General features: G+C 37.2%; 1 protein-coding gene across 1 annotated transcript in view; it reads right to left on the reverse strand.

Annotated features, from left to right (window-relative positions):
- Positions 1 to 19,320, reverse strand: part of magi2 (membrane associated guanylate kinase, WW and PDZ domain containing 2) — a 126,894-nt gene that overhangs the window by 59,923 nt on the left and 47,651 nt on the right. Inside the window, exon 3 of the mRNA XM_015404087.1 lies at positions 5,357 to 5,476. Within this exon, the coding sequence (XP_015259573.1) occupies positions 5,357 to 5,476 (120 nt within the window). The remainder of the gene's footprint in view (positions 1 to 5,356; positions 5,477 to 19,320) is intronic.

Below are 19,320 nucleotides of genomic sequence, written 5' to 3' on the forward strand. Positions count from 1 at the left end.
ACATGAAAACTTAGCTATGAATAGGGGTGTGGTTTGTAAATGATAATTAGTGCAGGTGTCATGACTGTCTTGAACAAAATAAAAAGAAGAAAAGACACAAAAAAATGAAAGACTAAAGGGGAATAGTCTCATTATATTTTTTCTGAAATATGTTTGTAATTTGTAGTGACAGTTGCTAGAATCCAGAAGACTACTCAAAATCAGATGAAATAGGTCTAATCAACAATTTGCTTAATGATAACTTGCATTGTTCATATGATACATTTGCGTCATTCCATTGAAGCTGTATTAGCCAATGATTATTCTGCTAGGAGGCTTTAAAGAGAACTCAAAGTTGCTGTTGGTCAGGTTGGTCTTCAACCACACCGAGCTGTATCTTTACCATGAGGCACTGCGGGACGACTAGGCGCTAAAGCTGTGCCAACTGTCCCCATCTGGCCTTCTGATAGTTGGTGTACTGCTGGCAGATGGCGCATAAGTCTGTTTATGTCTGCACATCGCATCTTTTCCAGGAATTCTTTAAAAAAAATAAAAACTTACCAAACACCATCAGGATGGACGATCGCTATCTATAACCTTATAATCAACTCGTTTTATGTAGCTTTTACATAGGCATAGAACATGATTCTGCTACTTAAAAATCAAAATTCAAAAGCAACATGATGTGTTGTAATGGAAAATCTGCTGATGAGTAAATGTGTATGTGATGGTACAATAACTTTTTCAATAGCCACTATGGCTCTAATATATTGTGATTGTTGACCTGTGATTAACAACATTTATTGGAAATAATAGCTGGATTTCACACAAAACACAGATCTGATTAAGGAAAGACCAGTAAAATAAAGCAATAACTTGGACGTTTCTGACAAAGATCTTAATTATTCTTTTTAACTGCTTTCGTTCTATGAGTTTTACAGTAGACGTTGTACTTATTGCCTATTTTAATGATTTTAATGTTTTTATTTCTTTGTTTTGTAAACCTGTGAAGCCCTTTTTGTTTAACTAACTGACAGCCAATCTGGAAATGGTTATAAATCCTTCTTTTATGCTTGAGAGTGAGAGCAACGCCCTACAAATGACGAAAACATCATAAAACTTTGTGAACCATCCAAAGTGGACAATCTATGATCTAAGAGTCACAAACAAACCCAAACAGCACTGCAGGTTTTATTTTCCATAAGTGACGAGTTTGTCTGGTGCTACTTTTCCTACGTTTCCACATTGCACCAGGTCATTTAAGCTAATCCTCAAATGAAAACTCTATTTTATACATACTCTGGATCTTCTGTCTGACACTAAAATGTGTTTGATGACTAAACTTAAAAACAAAGCAAACACAGCCGAAACCTTCTAAATACCCTTTTTTTCAGCACTAAGAATTAAACTCTTAAAACATGCACAATGAATATAAGAAATGATGCAGAGACATTCAGCCGTTTTCCTGCAGGTTCGGATACTAGCACAATTTATTGTGTTTCTTGTGGGCAAGAGCCCAAATGTCTTGTTTTATAATCCCTTTTTAGTAATCCTTCAAAGCAGGTTGGTCTTTGAGGGCTCGTCACAAAGAGGGAACACAAGCTGTTTTTACTCATTAGCCTGAGTCAAGAGACGCCATCTGTAAACTCGTGGAAGACACGAAATTGGTTTATGCCAGAATTAGTGCCACTGCGGAAGATGAAGAAGTCTGGAAAAGATCTCGGAGAAGTAAATTCTCAGTTCAGGTACCTGGTTTTATTCTCACATTATCTCAGTCTGGCACTACTAGCATTTCTGCACTCTGAACTCTGGATTTTTACATCTCTATTAAGCCATGTAATAAATGGATGATGCTCTTGGGGAAAAATGCATTTAGGAAGTTGCAGCCAAAATAGAAGCAAAAAAGAAAGAAGCAGAACTCAGACAAGAAGGGGATCAGCATTAATGACCAAGAAGAGGAAACATAGAAGCTTTGCTGAAGCTTCCATTTTGTCAGAAAGTGCATTCACCTCAATGCTCTTAAACTGTTTAATGTTAGCGCACAGGCTGAGGTAAACATAGACTCAAGGATGACGCAGAGAAAAGGCATGGAGAACCCACCTGTGAAATCTCATAGCTAAACAGAAGAGAGGCTTTAGAGAACATAAAGAACACTGATTCAGATCCGTTCCTGCTGAAGCACCTCAGCAGTTTCAGGGGAGAGCGCTCATCTTTTGTTGACTAAGGCCTCTGCTCTGCATCTTTTGTACAGATATGAGCAATGACTCATCAAATTGCGCGTGTAGCTCTGACGTATACAAAGTCTTGCTTCGAAATCACACTAATTGCTATCTTGCAAAATGTAAGACTTTATGTCTCAATCTGGTCTCTTTAATTGATTTTTAAACCTGAAAAATAATACAATAATATTCTTTAGCATTTTAGACCTGTTTTGTAAAATACTTTAAACTATATGCTATTTCTTGCTTGATCTAGACTTCATACGATCCTAAATAAAACTAATAGTGTGGTTATAATCTAACATAGTGGCTATTTAACAGCTACAAAATAATCTCAGAATCCCAGTAAACCTCTTCCTGGGGGCATATCCACACAAATGTTTAAAAAAGACTTATAATTTTACGTATCGAGTGATATTTAAATGGAGGCAGCCAGAACCAGTTTGTTTGCTTGTTTTTTTGGTGGAGGTTATAAAACTAGGGACAGAATCTGTTAGGAAATGTTGAAGATTTTAACGCTCAGACATCTTTCATTCAAGTAGCTTTTGTAAACCTTAAAGGGCTTTGTGATGCAACTCTACCAGTGAAGTTAAACAAAGGAGGCAGTTTGTACAGCTCTTTCTTAAAGCACTCATGAGGTAACAGTATAAAACGTCTAATTTTGAAAATAAAAAAGCGATGTTTAATAGTTTAACATGTAAAACAAAATTTTGAAAAAGTAAAGTGGAGATCAGAAGTCCACATAAACTCATCAGCCTCATAAAACTCAATATTTTGGGTTTCTAACTTATTTCTTACCCCCCTAGATGGGGTGGAGATACATAATAATTCAGGGGTATTAAAATCAGGAACAGAGTGCACATACTTTTTAATTTAATCAGGGAGTTATCTGATTTATAAAGAATGCCCTAAAAAACTATAGCCACCTATATCAGCCTGCTGCAGCCTGTGGCTAGTGGGAAAAAAAGGCAACAAAACTGAACAGTCTTTTCATATGTTAAGGCAACAGTAAGATAGTTTTAACAGATGTATGTGTTTTCAAATGAAAACAATTAGAAAAACTATAATATTATAACTATAATATTATATACATATTATAAAAGAAAATTATTTTCTGAAAAAACTAAAACTTAGAAACTATATTTATTGTTCTTAGTTTGAAAACCAATGAAGGAATGATGCATGGATTATTATTTTATTATCTATTATTTTCCTTTTTATTTCATTTAGGTCATAATTTATAGTGTTTTTTTTTTTTCACCAAGTATGGAACCTTTAGCGACAATGTACTTCTTCACTTTTTGCAAAAGTTTGATTGCTTTTTTTTCTAAACCCCAAATAAGAGATGGAATTGTGGTTCTTCAGCTTTGATTTGTATTCTTTTTTTTAAATCTGCTCTTTTTCTAGTCTACTGCTGAAAGTTATGGAATCAATTAACAACATTTTTTTTTGTTGATCTGCAACTTTAAGTCTAGAAACAGTGAAAAAACAAGACTTGATTAAAAATCAACAAACAAATGTCAATTTAGTATTATGACAACTAAAGCTTATTTTGATTTTAATATCACCCATTATGAATTTGCTGTACAAACGTTGGTAGAGAAAATGAAAAAGACTATTAATATCAAAGCTTTGACTAATCTAAATAGAAACGTAAATGTTTGAGCGTTCCAACAGGACAATGGCCCAAAACAAAGATCAGAACTGGTTTTAGACTGGATAAAGGAGCGAACATTGGTTTTCTGGTGTGGTCTAGACTTAAAGCCTATTAATATAAACAATCTGGAAATTTTTCTCAGTGCCAAATCTGTGAAAGAAAAACCAACCATTATACAGTATGAGCTGCAACATTTGAGAGTTAGCAGAGATTTTACTGGCCCAAACCATTTTCTGTTTCAATTTTCTATGTCTGACCTGACAATCTTGAGCTTGACTGATTACATATCATCTTAGATCCAAAACAACTAATGGTAAAAACAAATGCCGTATAGGTTATTTAATACAGGCTGTAGTTTTAATCCAAAAGGAAATCATAAAGTTGCAAAACTATTACCATTCCTTATATAATAGCCATTAAAAAAGGCAATAAAGTGCAATAATATTGGTTGATTTGTAAAAAGATTGTAAAATTGTGGATGTTTACATTTTGATGCATTGGATAACCTGCGTTTTCAAATGTTGATGTATTCTACCTTCCAATCAACAGATCAGAATTGATGAAGTGAAAATCAGATCTTTGACTAATTGATTGGAATCATCTAAAAGCTAGCTGGTGTTTTCAACAATTCGTGGTTTCCCTGCAACTTGTTACATGATCCAGTTCCTAATTTAAAATTTACTAAGAATCTAGGTTTCATCCCAGCCTGGATATGTAAACACTAAAAATGCATCAATAAAACCCCAAAATTACCATTAAATTAATTTAGATGACGAGTGTATAAAAACAAATTAATATATATTGATTTAACCTACTTTGATTTTACTCAATTACTAATAAAGAACCCTTTTCATTTTAATTTTCTTACCTCAAATCCCCCGCCCTCTATGTTACCCATTTCTTAATTCAATCTAAATCACAAAATGAGTTGCGGCACCTCCAGTGCAGCCACCCAGAAAGAGACTGCTTCCCCCATCGGGCACAACTAAGCTCCCTGTCAAGGGGAAACGTACTTCGTAGCAAAAAAAAGAAAGAGGCAAGCAACTGTGATGGAAACATGTGTAGAAGGGAAGGCACACATGACCATACTGATGCCTGTAGCCTCTTCACATGCACATTTACACACAATTTTTATGTGAGTGTGCTCGGCCGCCCTCGCTTTAAAAATTTCTTCTGGGCAAATGAACCAGCAAATTCTCCATCTGTAGATGTATTTCTGACAGTGTAGCAAGGCAGATATGCAGACTTGACATGACGTGCAACTGGCATTACTTCAGTTAACACAGACACACACGTTCCCTACAATGACATAAAAAGCTATAATACTGAAGCCTCAGTTTGTTTAGTAGAGCTGTGTAGAACAACATCACCTGACACATCTGATTAATCAAGTAAAGATATCCGTATATCACCAGACAAATTAAGAAAGAGAAAAATGGCTCTGCTGACAGGTGCATTCCTCCTAATAAAAAACACCTGTGCTGATCTTGTCAGTGCTCACCTTCATAGGTTCCACTCTCTAGCAGGGCTCCACTTTGCTCCAATTCCATAAAACGCTCCACGCTCACGAAATTGTAGTCCACCCCTGGCACCTCCCCCTCTTTAGGCTGCCTGGTGGTACCTGCAGAGCAAGAGGAGGAGGAAAAAAACAGTCAGCAAGGTCATTATAGCCAAATAGGACACTTGAGAAGAAAAGGCAGGAAGGCAAAGGAAAGAGCCAAGAGGGGGGAAAAAAAGAAGAAGGGGGCTGGACAGGAAGAGACGGCAGATTTGAGGCTACAAAGTGTACAGGAGGAAGTGGGAGGGGAAAGGAAATGGAAGTGAAGAGGCTGATTGAAGGAGTCATCGCCTGAGATCGCCAAAGATCCATTCACAAGATTCCTACGGGGGTGACACTGAGAGAAGACTAAAGAGGCGCGACAAACAGCAAAGCAAAATCACTGTCCCCAACAGCCAATCTGGTGCTGTATTAGTAATATGACTAAATCAATATGGTAGTTTAACCCGCCATAAGTCATCCAAGCCCCCCCTCATTTCAATGCATTTCACAGTGCTGCACCAATTGAATTGTTGTCGAAGCAGCAGGGATAACAGAAGCGCCGTATTATCATGCTGCAATTAGAGTCTTCCTCCATTAAAGCTCTGGTGATCTTCATCAGCGCAGCCGCGTCAGGCCCAGAGGGCCAGGCTTGTGTGTAATGGCAGTGATGGGAGTTTTGAGTTTAATGAGGTGCTGGGTTTGTGTCTCTGGCAAGTGGACTCTCAATCAGGGTCACAAAGTCTCCAGGTGTGGATCCCTGATTTCTATCGATCGTGCCTACAAACAGTCACTGGCCTGGCAAAGAAAAAGGAAAAGGAGAACCCTGCCTGGGTTATTTTTATGGCGCCGTGCCATCTAAGGTGGGCTCATTGGGGTGAGCAATTAACAGAGAATCAAATAGATGGAGGAATAAAAATCTCTATATATCAAGGAACGAAATCAGGGTGTAAACCGACTTCCTGGTATGATATCAGAAGAACTGTGAGCTGATTGAGATTAGAGCAGCAGGTGAAGGATGTGCTGCAGACCCACGTATGGCGCTTACACATATGCATTAACTCCCTCTAGAGTGTGATATCCTAATCACTAGATCTCTATTGATTGTCTGTCACCACTTCACTCCTGTGGTGTATCTACCCAACATTCCCAACAGTGTTCATGTCACGGCTGGGAGAGAGGATAGAAACTTACCAAGACCTAATGAGAAAAGAAGGTATGACTAGAAATCAGATACTGGGAGTTTCTCACACTAAAAAGAAAAAGTAGTTTTGCCACATTTAAGCAAGGTTAATGCAAGGATCAGTTTCCAAATGCTTTCCAAAGCAAAGCATTTCTAAACTTTTTTATGCACACTCAGGTCTGTTTTTACTGCTAGACATATATAATCAAGAACAAACCTAACCAGAAGCCTAATGAAGAAATTAAGTAGACTCTAAAATATCTCAAAAAGCAGGGGGGAAAAATCAATAATAAAAAATGCATTAAAAAAAATTATTTTGCGGCGGGTGTGAAAATGAAAACTGTTTATACCATATTTTTTGAAAAATAATAGAGAGAAAATAGAGAAGATTACAGAAAATAAATAGTCACACAATTGTGGACCTTAGAAATAGTAAAGAGCTGTAATAGTGTTTTTATTACTGCCTCAATAAGATTGATTAGGCTATTCGAAATGTCTAAATTCACATTTGTTTTTTGGTGAAAAAAAACTGTGGGTAATACCAATATCAAATAAAGAGGAAATAAAGAAAAGACTTGTTACAAAAAAAGATATGTGGTAATCTTCGCCTTCATACTGTAAATATAAGAGGGTTTTTTTCTTCATGATGAAACTTTATCTTGACAGTGTTATAATAACACCAAGATCAATTTACAGGGGGTTCAGTGGGTAATCACCCTCATAAAAAGTCTGATCTATTCAGTATATTTTTACCCCCCCACCACCGCCGGCAAAGTAAATCCCATCTTTGCGATATACATGAAAAATGCATTAATTTCTACTCTATATTTTTATTTCACAACTAAAAAAATAACTTGTTTAATAATCTGGTAATGTGAAATGGGCTCTCTGTGAGCTTAGTCAAAGACAAAGCACTTAATCTTAAAATAGTTAATGATCACAGATGGTCCTACACTATAGTTCTACAGTTCTACAGACCAAAAGGTGTTGCTCAATAAACTACTGTAGGTAAACATGACAAAAGTGCAAATGTAGACTTCCCTCTTCTCTTTCATCTGTTCATGCTTAACATCTGAGCTGCTTAAAGGTGCAGAAGAAATTATATGAACTGAATAAATCACAGTAATTAATCACAAGTGCATAATTAACTAGTTAACCATTTCATTTATGAAATAATATCTTTAACCTGTAACATTATATAAACTACATTTATTGAGTAATAAGCATAATTTTTAACTAGTCAAAACATAAATACCATTGTCTTTAACAATTAATAACTGTAATGTCAGTACTTATAACAGGACAAAAGATGAGAGTCCAAGAAAGGTCCAGGTTTATTAAATATCTTCCCCACCCCCGTGAGCTGACTCATTGATTCTATGACTCAGTACAAATGTTCAAAATGAAATGCTTTACAAGGACAGAACATATTGAAAAGCCATTTTAATTATATACTGTATATAATACCATTTCTATGGCTGTTTTTTATTTTTTTACTTTAGTAAGTTTTAACCTTTGTTCTAAAAATATAAAGAGGCTGCAATGTTTTCTTCAAATATAAATATCTGTGTAGATATTCTCCTGGTATTTACAATGGGATCCAGTCTGGAAGCTGTGCTGTAGGTTAAACTAATAGAACCAAAATCTGAAAAAGCACCAACCCATGCATGTGTGGCTCTGAATACTGCAGCAGCTCAGATCAGCTCAGCCAGGCGGGGCTGGTCGCCTTCCAGTGGGTACAGCTATTGATCTGTAAGATCAGAATGAAATTATTCTTCAGCCCACACCAGAGTAGGCAGAGCCTGCTGGAATACTGATGACCCGCTGATGGCCTTCTCCCACAGCTTCCTTTGCTGGACACACCAACTGAACACAGGCAGGGAGGGGAAAGCGTCTCGTTAGATGAGAGCTGGGATTATTGATCCACATCCCGAGTTTGATACAGGAAGATATGCCAACTGTTCCTCTCTTTCTCCACCTATTCTTTGGTTTAACTCATTACTCATCTTCTGCTTTACTACTTGCTCTCTCTAGCCCTCACTCTTTATGGTAAATACCTACAAAGTTGACCTTTAACTTTAAACAAGACATTGCACCAAGAAAAATCCATACTGTTTTTTCTCCATCTCTTGTTGTTACCTATTCTTTTTTTTTATCTCGATAACTTTCTCTTCCAGACAAAAGCTGTTAGAATACAAACTACAACTGGACAGAGAAAGGACATGACTTTGAGTGAGTTTATAGAAGGGATTTAAGGAAATTTCTGTTTCTGTACAGTTCAAAATCAAATAATAGTTGATCATTTTAATATGTGAGTTAAACCCAAATTTCACATAAAGCCTTAATTTCCACACATGCAAATGGAATTAATCATAAATTAAAGATATTCTACACCAAAATCCAAACATTTACCAAAGAAAAATAAACATCCCTGCAGCATTGAACTGACCCTAACTCTTGTGCTTGTGAACAGGTTTTCAAGCAAAGCTTGATTGGACTGCATCTGATATTTTCGCTGTATATTTTTTTCTATTTTTATCCAGTTAATTTATGTTTAATATCACCCTTGTTAGGAAACCAGTTTGTGTGGGTTGTTTGTTTGTTTCTTCTCTCTCCACCACCAGGTGGTGCCCTGTCCTCGTTGGGCCTCCCTGCACACCTGCGGCTCGTTGGTTCATTACTGGAAGAGTATTTGAGCAGTGGGCTGTGACTACCTCGACGCCAGATTAGCTGAGTCTAATGAGTTTTTGTCTTTGCTCTTCGGCAGGAAGCCTTCCTGTAAAAACTGGATACCTGGACCTTCTCCCCCTGGAAGGATTTACTGAGTTTACACTGAGCAGGGAAAAACCTCCATATGATCTGTTCAAGCCCCCATCGGAAAACCAAGTGACAGTCCGCTCCATTACTCCTCTGGGTCAAACGTAAGTCTACCTGTCCGCTCTCCAATGATTTCCCTCTTCACTGGATAATCCCACACAGACTGGATTCAAGAATTGACAAGAGCCCCCTCAAACGTGAGTCCCTCTCCAGCATAGTTCAAGCCGCAGTCTCATTTCCCACGGTCCCTGAACTTATCTCAGTGATCTCCCCTTCAGACTTTCCAGTTCCGGTTCAACAGTTCACTAAATTCAACCACCAACCTCTGTTTACATTTCATCAAATAAACCTGATAAGCTTTTCCCCGTGTTCTCTGAGTGGTTTCTCTGCATGTGGGTCAGATTCCTTAAACCGATCATGAGAACCCTGCTCTTTACATACTATAGAAACCAAAAAAGCTTGGAGATTTTTATTCCATGTGATCTGTTAAACTATTTCAGCAGATCACAGGGATTTAGCTGATCCTAGTCAACCAACTTCCAATTACCTGCTTCTAAAGTTCTTCTGTATTTTGGTTATTACTCAGAAACAGCATGTTTTTTAATGTGATTAGTGACAGAGGATTGTGCTTACTACTCTATGACAATAATCTTGTTGATAATGAACCGGTGGTGCTTGTCTAGTGATGTGGTTGGCAATGTTATGTTGAAACCCTCATTTCAAAAGCAATACCTCTTTGGCAAAAGACGGCCTGAACTATTTAGATTTTTTTTTAACCCTCAATTTGAGTATGTGAAAAATATATCTTACAACATCATAATACCTTAGCAACAATGCTTCATTATGTACCATAAATTAAATTCACTTATTGGATAAAACATAACTATCTTGCAACACTTCTTTTTAGGCCTATCAGTTGTAAATGAACTTGACTTACATATATTTCTTCAGTCATACAGGACACTAAGTTGTTTTACATTAGTCACATTTACCCAGTTGCTCTTACAATCTTCACACATGCATACTCTCACAGGCACATGGGCAGGCATAGGGAGTTAAGTGCCTTGCACAACAGCAATTCAAGATGAGTGGAAGGGGTGCAACTCCATACTTTCTTCGGCCAGATAGGCCATAGTTGCAGCATGCACAGGTAATGGTGGAGCTTTTTTAATGAATCTTCACCCTTTCAGTTGGTCTTTGGTCTATTTATATGGCAGTTTCCATTATCTCTTAGATATCTCTGGTTTTGGTTTAATTTTAGGTCATTTGAGCAACGTAGCCTGTCCATTTTTTTGCCCTTCTCAATAAGACTCTTCTCTCTAATAAACTTTATAATGTAAGAAGAATACAATATAACCACCATGTACAACAGTTACTGGCTTCAACCCTTAATGAGAGCCACTTTTTTTGACACCTGTTTTTCTTTCTCTTTGCCTGATCTCTACGCTTCTATAAGCAGTGTAGAGTTCTGTATTACTCTACCACATCAACTAGTGAATTATTTGTCAACTAGATATGCAATTTCTAGAAAAGCAGTAACCACTGGTTATAAATGTGGGACTGGTATTACTTAATACATGACTGCACATAGCTTGATGCAAAATGGTGCAGTAATTATTAATGTGTTGAGCAGGGCCCGACAAGCTGCATAAGCACTCTGCAAAGACAAGAGGTAGTGAAACCCTGTAGGAGTCAAAGCATTTTTGCTGTTAACTATTGATTGAATGTCATGCTCTTACTAATAAAGGGATAAAATAGGCTGTAGGCCAAAAAAGGTGTTCCCTTTGCAATCAAGCAGCGTGGCCAAACCTCTTAGAGGTGGGTAGGAGTCTAAGCGGAGCAGTGATTTATGGCTTAAATGCTTTAAATATATAATAGCACTGAAAAGCTTCAGAGCTGCCACTTTAGAGGATGAAGACTTTTCTTGGTCCAAACCATGACAACTAGCGACTATAAAACATTTTCACATGCAGGAGGGTTGCTGTGTGTGTGAAAAAAAGGGGGGAGGGGATTACTTAGAAACAACACGAAAAGTCCATTTGGAAGTAAAACTGAAATAGCTGATGCACTGAAATACCTCAGCTGGGTGTCTAAAGATAAGAGGACAAAGACCTTTGCAGAATAATGAACCGGCAGAGAAAAACAAAAGAGCCACCAGCATATACAGAGACATCGAGGAAGCAGGAAAAAACCCTGATTGGTTAACCTCGGAGTCAGCAATTCTACTTGTAAATGTATACATGTATTCATACGCATATTTATATGATTACACAGGAAGTCACCAAGAGGGAGAAGCAGAGCGGCAGAGACTGGAAGCTAAAAATAGTAGCATCGATGGGCTGATTATCATAATAAAGGGGTGGAGGAAAAGGCGGCCCAATAATATGGTCTCGACATGAGTACGTGTAGGAACTAAGAGGCGGTTCTTAAAAGATAATTTTATCATCTATATGTAACTGACATAATTACGTCCAATATAGCCTTGAGAGTCACTTCCTATCGACCATTTGTTGTAAGAATATGTGGAGTATTTGTAGCAAATTCAAATGAATAAAACTGATACGGTTTGTCCCTGGTTGGGCTTCTAGCTCAGTCTCACATAGCATCTCATCTATCACCGGCATCAGGCTGTCCTGGGAGTAGAGTGGATTTATTACAAAGACTATTGTAGCACCAAAATCCAGCAGCGACTAAAAATACTCTCTAAGAGTTGAACAGGTGTGCCACTCTTCCACAATAATCCCCAGGTGGGCTCAGAGGAGGATTTCATACATGAAGGTGCACACACACATAATAGCACATGAGCATCGATGGAAGTGTCACAACAGTGCATAAAACTGTCTGTTTGGATGTCTGTTCAGCTGAATCTGCAAAGGCTGCTTTTGTTTCTCCTCTTTAACCTTGCTGGGTGCAGAGTCTGCAATCCAGTAAACCAAAACCACTGTTAGATTCCTCTGGGTCTTTAACCTAGTTGTCATCAAATGCATGTTAACAGCAAGCAAAATAATTCAGTACAAATTCACTCTAGAAATCTTAAATTAAAATAATATTTTTAATTGAGTTATACAAGAAAAGTTGCAGGTTGTACATTCTTCCATTTGCTCTTTTCTTTTATGGCAGCCCCTGAAAACTGCTGTGATCAAAGTAGACCTCATCTTAATGCCTCAATAATATGTAAATTAATATCCATGTCTATCCTAAAATCCTTACCAACTACAAAAGCACTCAGAAAGCGCAGAACAATGGCAAGCAGCAAAGTTTACCTCTTTTGTGACATATACCTACTCGCACAACTGGATCATAACTTTTAGAGTCCAATGCAGAAGCTGTAAATAGTCACTGTTGCCACCCTCTGGTTTGGGAGGGATCTGCTTGTTTCCTCCATAAATCACTATCTCAAAATGTTGACAAATCCTTTAAAAAATGATCCTGCACCTGTATTATGATCTGGATCATCATTAAAATGTAATGGATTGTTCCTTGGCATGAGGCAAACCTTTGGTAAAAATTCGTTAAAATCCTGTATACAGACAGACAGAAGAAACGCAAACTCTCCTAAAAACATAACTTCCTTGGTGCAGGTAAATATAATTAAAAGAAAGGTTTATCAACACTTGTTCTCATTTTTGAAATAAAAAGAATCTGTTAAGTACTTTCCATCCATCAATTAGACCACCACACCAAGACTGCATTGTTAAGTTAACAATGAAACACATCTTAGAAGCAATGCATCTTAACAGGATCTCTATGTTGCTAAGACTAACTTAATAACATACTAATTGATAAGAAAGATGAGTGTCAGATTGGTTCATCTGTGATTTGGCAGGCCGACATGATACAATGTCATGTGGGAATTATACATGTGAATGGTAAATGGCCTGTACTTATATAGCTTTACACTACATTCAGTCATTCACCCATTCACACACACTGATGGTGGCAAGCTACATTGTAGCCACAGCTGCCCTGGGCCTCACTGACAGCGGGGCAACCATACACTGGCGCCACCGGGCCCTCTGACAACCAGCAGACAATGCAGGTGAAGAGTCTTGCCCAAGGACAAAACAACACTGAAAGTCGGAACCGGAGCTTGAAACGTAAATCCTTTGATTTCAGGGCAAACTCCTACATGCGACGCCACTGTCGACATGGAAACATTTCATGTGGGGTTCTTCAGGGCAATGAAGTTGGGCCACTTTTGTTCAAAATCTATGTACCAACTCTTGCTAAGATTAAAGAGCACTGCAGCATTTTATTTTCTAAATATTCTGATGATAGACAGCTTTATTTAATTTTTTGTGTGTCACTATGTGGTAAAAGTTCCTCTTTGCCACCAAATCTGTGTTTGGGTCACAACTTCCCCAAGCTTCTTCCAGGAAATACAAAAGTAACTATTTTAAGACTCCAAAACAAAGCTTAGAAAAAAAAAAAAACAATAAATACCAACCACAAACTCAACAATTTTTCCTAAGATGAGTTCTATTTCTAAAACAGTCTGATATTATCTTAAAAATATAGCAATGGTACATGGTTTTAAATCAAAACAGGACACATAACAACCCACTCATGCTTACATTTCAGTAGATTAGCATTTAATTTATGACTTTGGTATTATCTTTATGGGCTGATGTAAAAAAAAAAAAGAAAATCAAACAGAAACATCAGCCAACATCACCACTGGATCCCTGTTTATACAAGGGGTTGGATTAAAACCCATCCATCCATCTTCTCCTGCTCATTCGGTCAGGGTCACGGTGGGGCCGGTGCCCATCTCCAGCAGTTTACGGGCGAGAGGCGGGAAACACCCTGGACAGGTCACCAGACTGTCACAGGGCAGTGAGTTTAAAATCATATTGCATAAAATTAACTAAATGGTCTTATTTCCTAAATACATTTTAAAAATACTCATCTGTATAAATTATCTTCACCCCTAAGATAATCAGAGACCACTCCTCCTAGCTTTCTCAGGACCCAAAAAAAAAAACAGGGGAGGCATGATTTACTTTCCATACTTCCCAGCTCTGAGACCAACTTCTTGAAAATCTGAAATAGACAGAAACTATTAAATCCTTCAGCTCAGGACTTAAGAAAATAAAGCCTACCAAATATTTTCAATAAAAATCAAAGATTACTGTTTTAGCTCATTTCGATTATATATTAAATATCCTTTTTTTGGTTTCATATAGAATATAAAAGCAAATTTTCGTGTTATTTCCTGTTATCTGTTATTCATTCATTACCTTACTTTAGATATAATTTTCTATATATTTCTCCTTAATATCCTTTAAACTAATTTAAATTATTCTGTATAAGACATAAGATATACAAACAAAACTAGAGGGAATAAGCAGGAAATAAAATTGATTTTGGAGTACGTCATAGTAAAGCATTAAGTGCCACTGTACTGCTAGATCAGTTTGGTATTCATGGTGATACAAGCAGAATAGTGGATTTACACATTTTATTAGTGTTGAATATGAACAGAAACCAATACAATGGAGGAAAAACACAAACATTTTTAAGGCTCAAAGTTCTGAGGAATCCTAGCTTTGCCATCAGAACAAAACGCATCATATCTAGGGGGGTCATCATCAAAAACTAAATGGTGTGGTTATTGCAAACTCAAACTCAGATAAAACTTGAGTGCATCACAATCTTTGTACAAGTCTGAAAACAGTTGCTTGTTTACTCATGCTGGCAGCCAGGCTCATTTCTTGCTCCTCTTGTGATATCATCAACCCAAATACATTACAAAGAGGATCAACAGTCTATCTTCAAAGGGCTAGATGAAACCTTTGTATTTCATAAAATCCTGAAGTGGAAATCCATACTTATTTTCCCAACTCTTTTTTGTTGTCGGTGTAAAATTGTTAGTGAAAAATTAAATTATCTTTTCAAATATCTTGAAAAGGTGTGTACTATTTACATTAGTAAAGGTAGTATTTAAAGAAAACAGTTTTACGGTGGTACTCTTACTAAAAAGAATCCAGAAAATGCCCAGTCTTTAAATCCCTGAGCTTGTTTACTAGGAATCAGTTTTAGTGCCAGCAAGTGGAGTAACGTAATCGAAAAGAGGAACGAGGAGGTCTGACTGTCTCTATGTCTGTCTGTCTAATTGTCTTGCTGTTTTAAATTGGCCTCCTCTTGTTTCCAATTTACCTCATTTCTCTTCCTATCCATTTGTTCACATGTTGGTGTTCTCTGTCTCCATTACTCCCTCTCTCTGTCTTTTTTAATCTACTCTCCTGTTTCCCTCATTAAGCTCTTGTCCCCCTCTCTCTTTTTTCTGCACGGTCCAGCCCTTCTTCCCTCCATCCCAGCCGCCAGATGTGAAGTGTGGCGGCAGGTCTGCAGACAAGATATGATCGAGTGCACATACTGGCATCCTTATTTACACTACAAAGTCCGAGCTAGAGATGCAGCAAAGCAACATGGCAACAGTCTGACGACAACATGCCACCGCCTGGGAGAAAGACTTGCCATGGTAACACGCTGCTACATCTACATTTGTTGTACCAAAGTAATATTTATGTCAGACAAGACTCTAGGTTTTTCTTGCAAAGACATCTTACAAGTTACATCTTCACACTTTGAGTGCTTTCTTTTTTCCTCTGCATAGCTACAGGTCACTGCCTCGCACGACAATCAATTACTGTCACACAGCCCCACCGCTGAGAACTCACACCTGTTTACCTCAGTGATTCAACTGGTGTTCAAGTAGACGGGTTTGACTCTGATTGGAGCTGCGAGCTTGCAGGACTCAGGGACTTGGATTTCAGCTCTCCCACGTAAATTCCCAATCTGATTAAAGAATGCTCCCAGATTTAGTAGAGTTGAAATCAGCAGGGAAATAAATCTCAGTTTTCAGGCACATAAATGTGTGACTTTTAGCAGGGTGGAGTTGAAAAATTCATAAGTTGTGTTCTACAAAGGAAAGTGTGAAAATTATTCTAAATTAATTTAGACATTTATTTTAAATTTAGTTGTATGGATCCAACACTGCATGCATCCATGCATGCATTCAAGGATAAATGGATGGATGAGAATAGGAAAAAGTATTATTTTTTCATAATTTTTTCATATTTTGTATGCTAATGAAAAGATCCAGACTGCAAAAATTGCCAGCATGGGTTTATCAAATTTCAGTACTAAACTGACATCCTATAACTACTGAACACACCGGCAAGGCACAATTATTCTTTAAAAAATATCTATAATCATAATCAGATTCCCTCTGCCTTTGATGCAATAACATCCTGTGAAGGTCAAAATAACCATTTTCTAAGTTCCTGTTGCAGTAAAAGGAAAGACATCCTGGGTTAAAGCAACACTGTGTTACTTTTAGGCACCAATGGTGTTAAAACTGTAACTGCCATGTTTGGCTTAGCCACCTGAAGGCTGCTGATGCAAAGTCTCCATCTGTGTTTTAAAATTTGACAGCAGACCGCTTAGGACCAGCAGATTAATGGAGTTACTTGTAAAGACTAGTTCACATTCACCCCACTATGTTAAATCCAACATCAGAAAATCAAAAGTATTTCTGGTCGGGTAGATGTCATATCTGTATTGTTTCCAAACAAAATTTTTTAGCTTAGCCCGCTCTCATGTATAAGTGGATCTTAGACTGCCATAAAGCAAAGCTCTGGGTGACTCATTTAGTGAGTTACATAGGCAGGTTTTAAAGAAAATTGGCCTGCAAGAAAAGCTTTGCTATGTACCAAGTGGCGTAAACTGGCCTGATAAATCCTTTAACATATATCAAACTAAGTTACTATTTGGGTCAAAAGCCACACAGTATTGCTTTACGACAAACAGTGATTTTCAGGTGCAGCGTATTGGCTTGAGACACAAATGTGCCGCTTCATACATCTAGCAGACATGGCGCCAGTGTGACATTGAAAAATTACCTTTGTGCTGAGGTGTCTCCTGTGGCGATGGGAATCAGCCACAATAGGCTGAAAAGCATCTTTATTAGTCTGCAGAGCTGACTGACACAGGATGACAATGTGGGTCATGATGGCTCACAATGCCGCTGTGCAATTCAGTATACTGTGTTTGTGTGTGTGTGGTGGTGGGGGGGGGGGGGGGGATACTAAGCAAAGTAAATAATTAAGTTTTCACAGGTGTTGATGCTATCTGATCATTATAGGAGCCGTACACTCTGATCATAAAGTAACATAGAGTGGAGAAGTGTGAGGCTCAATAGCAAACTTCAGAGGATCACTCTAAAGAAAAATGGAAAAAGAAAAAAGAAACAACACTTCTCAAGATATTTGAGATAGAAAGTGTAATACAAACAACACCAATTCATTAATCATGTTCAATATTTGCTGTTTCATTTCATGAATTTCACATCATTCCCTTGCTGTCTCTTTCATCTGTGAAGCAACATTAATCCAGCGTGCCAATCAAACTACAGGGAGCGCAGAACCACATCAAAGCTTGTCAGGCAGGCCTTTAACAAGAGCAAGCCAGCAGGCAAATCACCCCTTTAAGAAGAGTCCCTGGGGGATGATGAACTTCCTTCTCTCTCTTCCGCTCTCTCATAGAAACACACATACATTGAGATTCAACGTAGAACGGCATGCAACATTTGAATGATTCATTTATTAGCTCAACCTATTAAATCAGCACACAAACAGAATCATCAATGCAAGAAGGGTTAAAAAAAGATAAATGCACAAATAAATGCAGTGTGTTTTTATGTGCACATACAATAAACTCTCCCACAGATTAAAACACAAAGGGAATAAATTGTATCTTTATCAGCTCGTTGAAATCATTCTGATTATGACAAACATCCCAGAAATAACTGTCAGCAAGAGATCCGGTAAATGAGACAGCTTCCTTTGCTGAGGAAATAATTACATAAGAACTGACTAGAAGTTGGCTTGAAGCAGCAGATTTTCATCCATGCATATTTATAGTAATTGTCCATCTGACTTTCATGTCAATATCATAACAAATTAATTTCTAAATCAGTTTCCTAGCAAAAGGTCAATTAGCCAAAATATCCTGTTTGGGTGTAAGAAACACAAAAAAGGCAAGCAAAGAAAACTATAGCTGATGCTTCAGCTGACAGAAGTACATTAATGAACTTTTCAGCTTCAAGCTGGAAGGAGAAGCTTTTATACTTTTAGTTTTTTATATCTAAGGCAATTTGACATACTGTAAAAAAATCAATAACATAAACCAAAGTATTTTGCTTGACAAGATGCATATATGACAATATTAAATCAACTATTTTCTCCATTGTAAAACTGATAAATGTTCTTGTTTTGTTTTTCCCATGCATCCAACACAATACCTGGGCTGAGCATATAGGCTGATACCCGATATAGAAACATTACTATTAAATCACATGAATATACCCCATATAACTCTATTGCTATGTATGATATTGATAAAAAAAAAGTGACTGGAAAGGAATGCTAGATAGGCCTCATTCAGTACCTGATCCAACAAATTAGTCAATATCAGAATCGACATGTGATTCTTTATATCAGTTAATATAAACAATCAAATAATTGTCTCTAAAACATTAAAAAAGTCACATAAATCCAAATTAAAATATAAATTATGAATATTATAACAATAAGCTCACCTAAATGAATCATACATGGAAACAAAGACTAATTTACATAAAGAACCGATTTAATTCCATCATTAGTGTGATGCGAAAATGAATGTACATCTTCGTAGTTTGTATCTAGGTGGGCAGACTTTTGTAAATAAAATTTAAAAAATCTTGAACAACATTGTGTCTTGCAAAACGTATCAATGCCTCTAAAATGTCTCCATGTTTTTAAAGCCAATTTTCATATGCTCCAAAGGATCATATGGTCAAAAACAAAACAAAACAAAATAGAACCACATCACTTTCAAAAGGAAGGAATACATATACTTTGTTTTAACCTTTTTTTTGATA

The sequence above is a fragment of the Cyprinodon variegatus genome, unplaced genomic scaffold, assembly GCF_000732505.1.
Source record: "Cyprinodon variegatus isolate N-32 unplaced genomic scaffold, C_variegatus-1.0 Scaffold35, whole genome shotgun sequence".
Classification (NCBI taxonomy): Eukaryota; Metazoa; Chordata; class Actinopteri; order Cyprinodontiformes; family Cyprinodontidae; genus Cyprinodon; species Cyprinodon variegatus.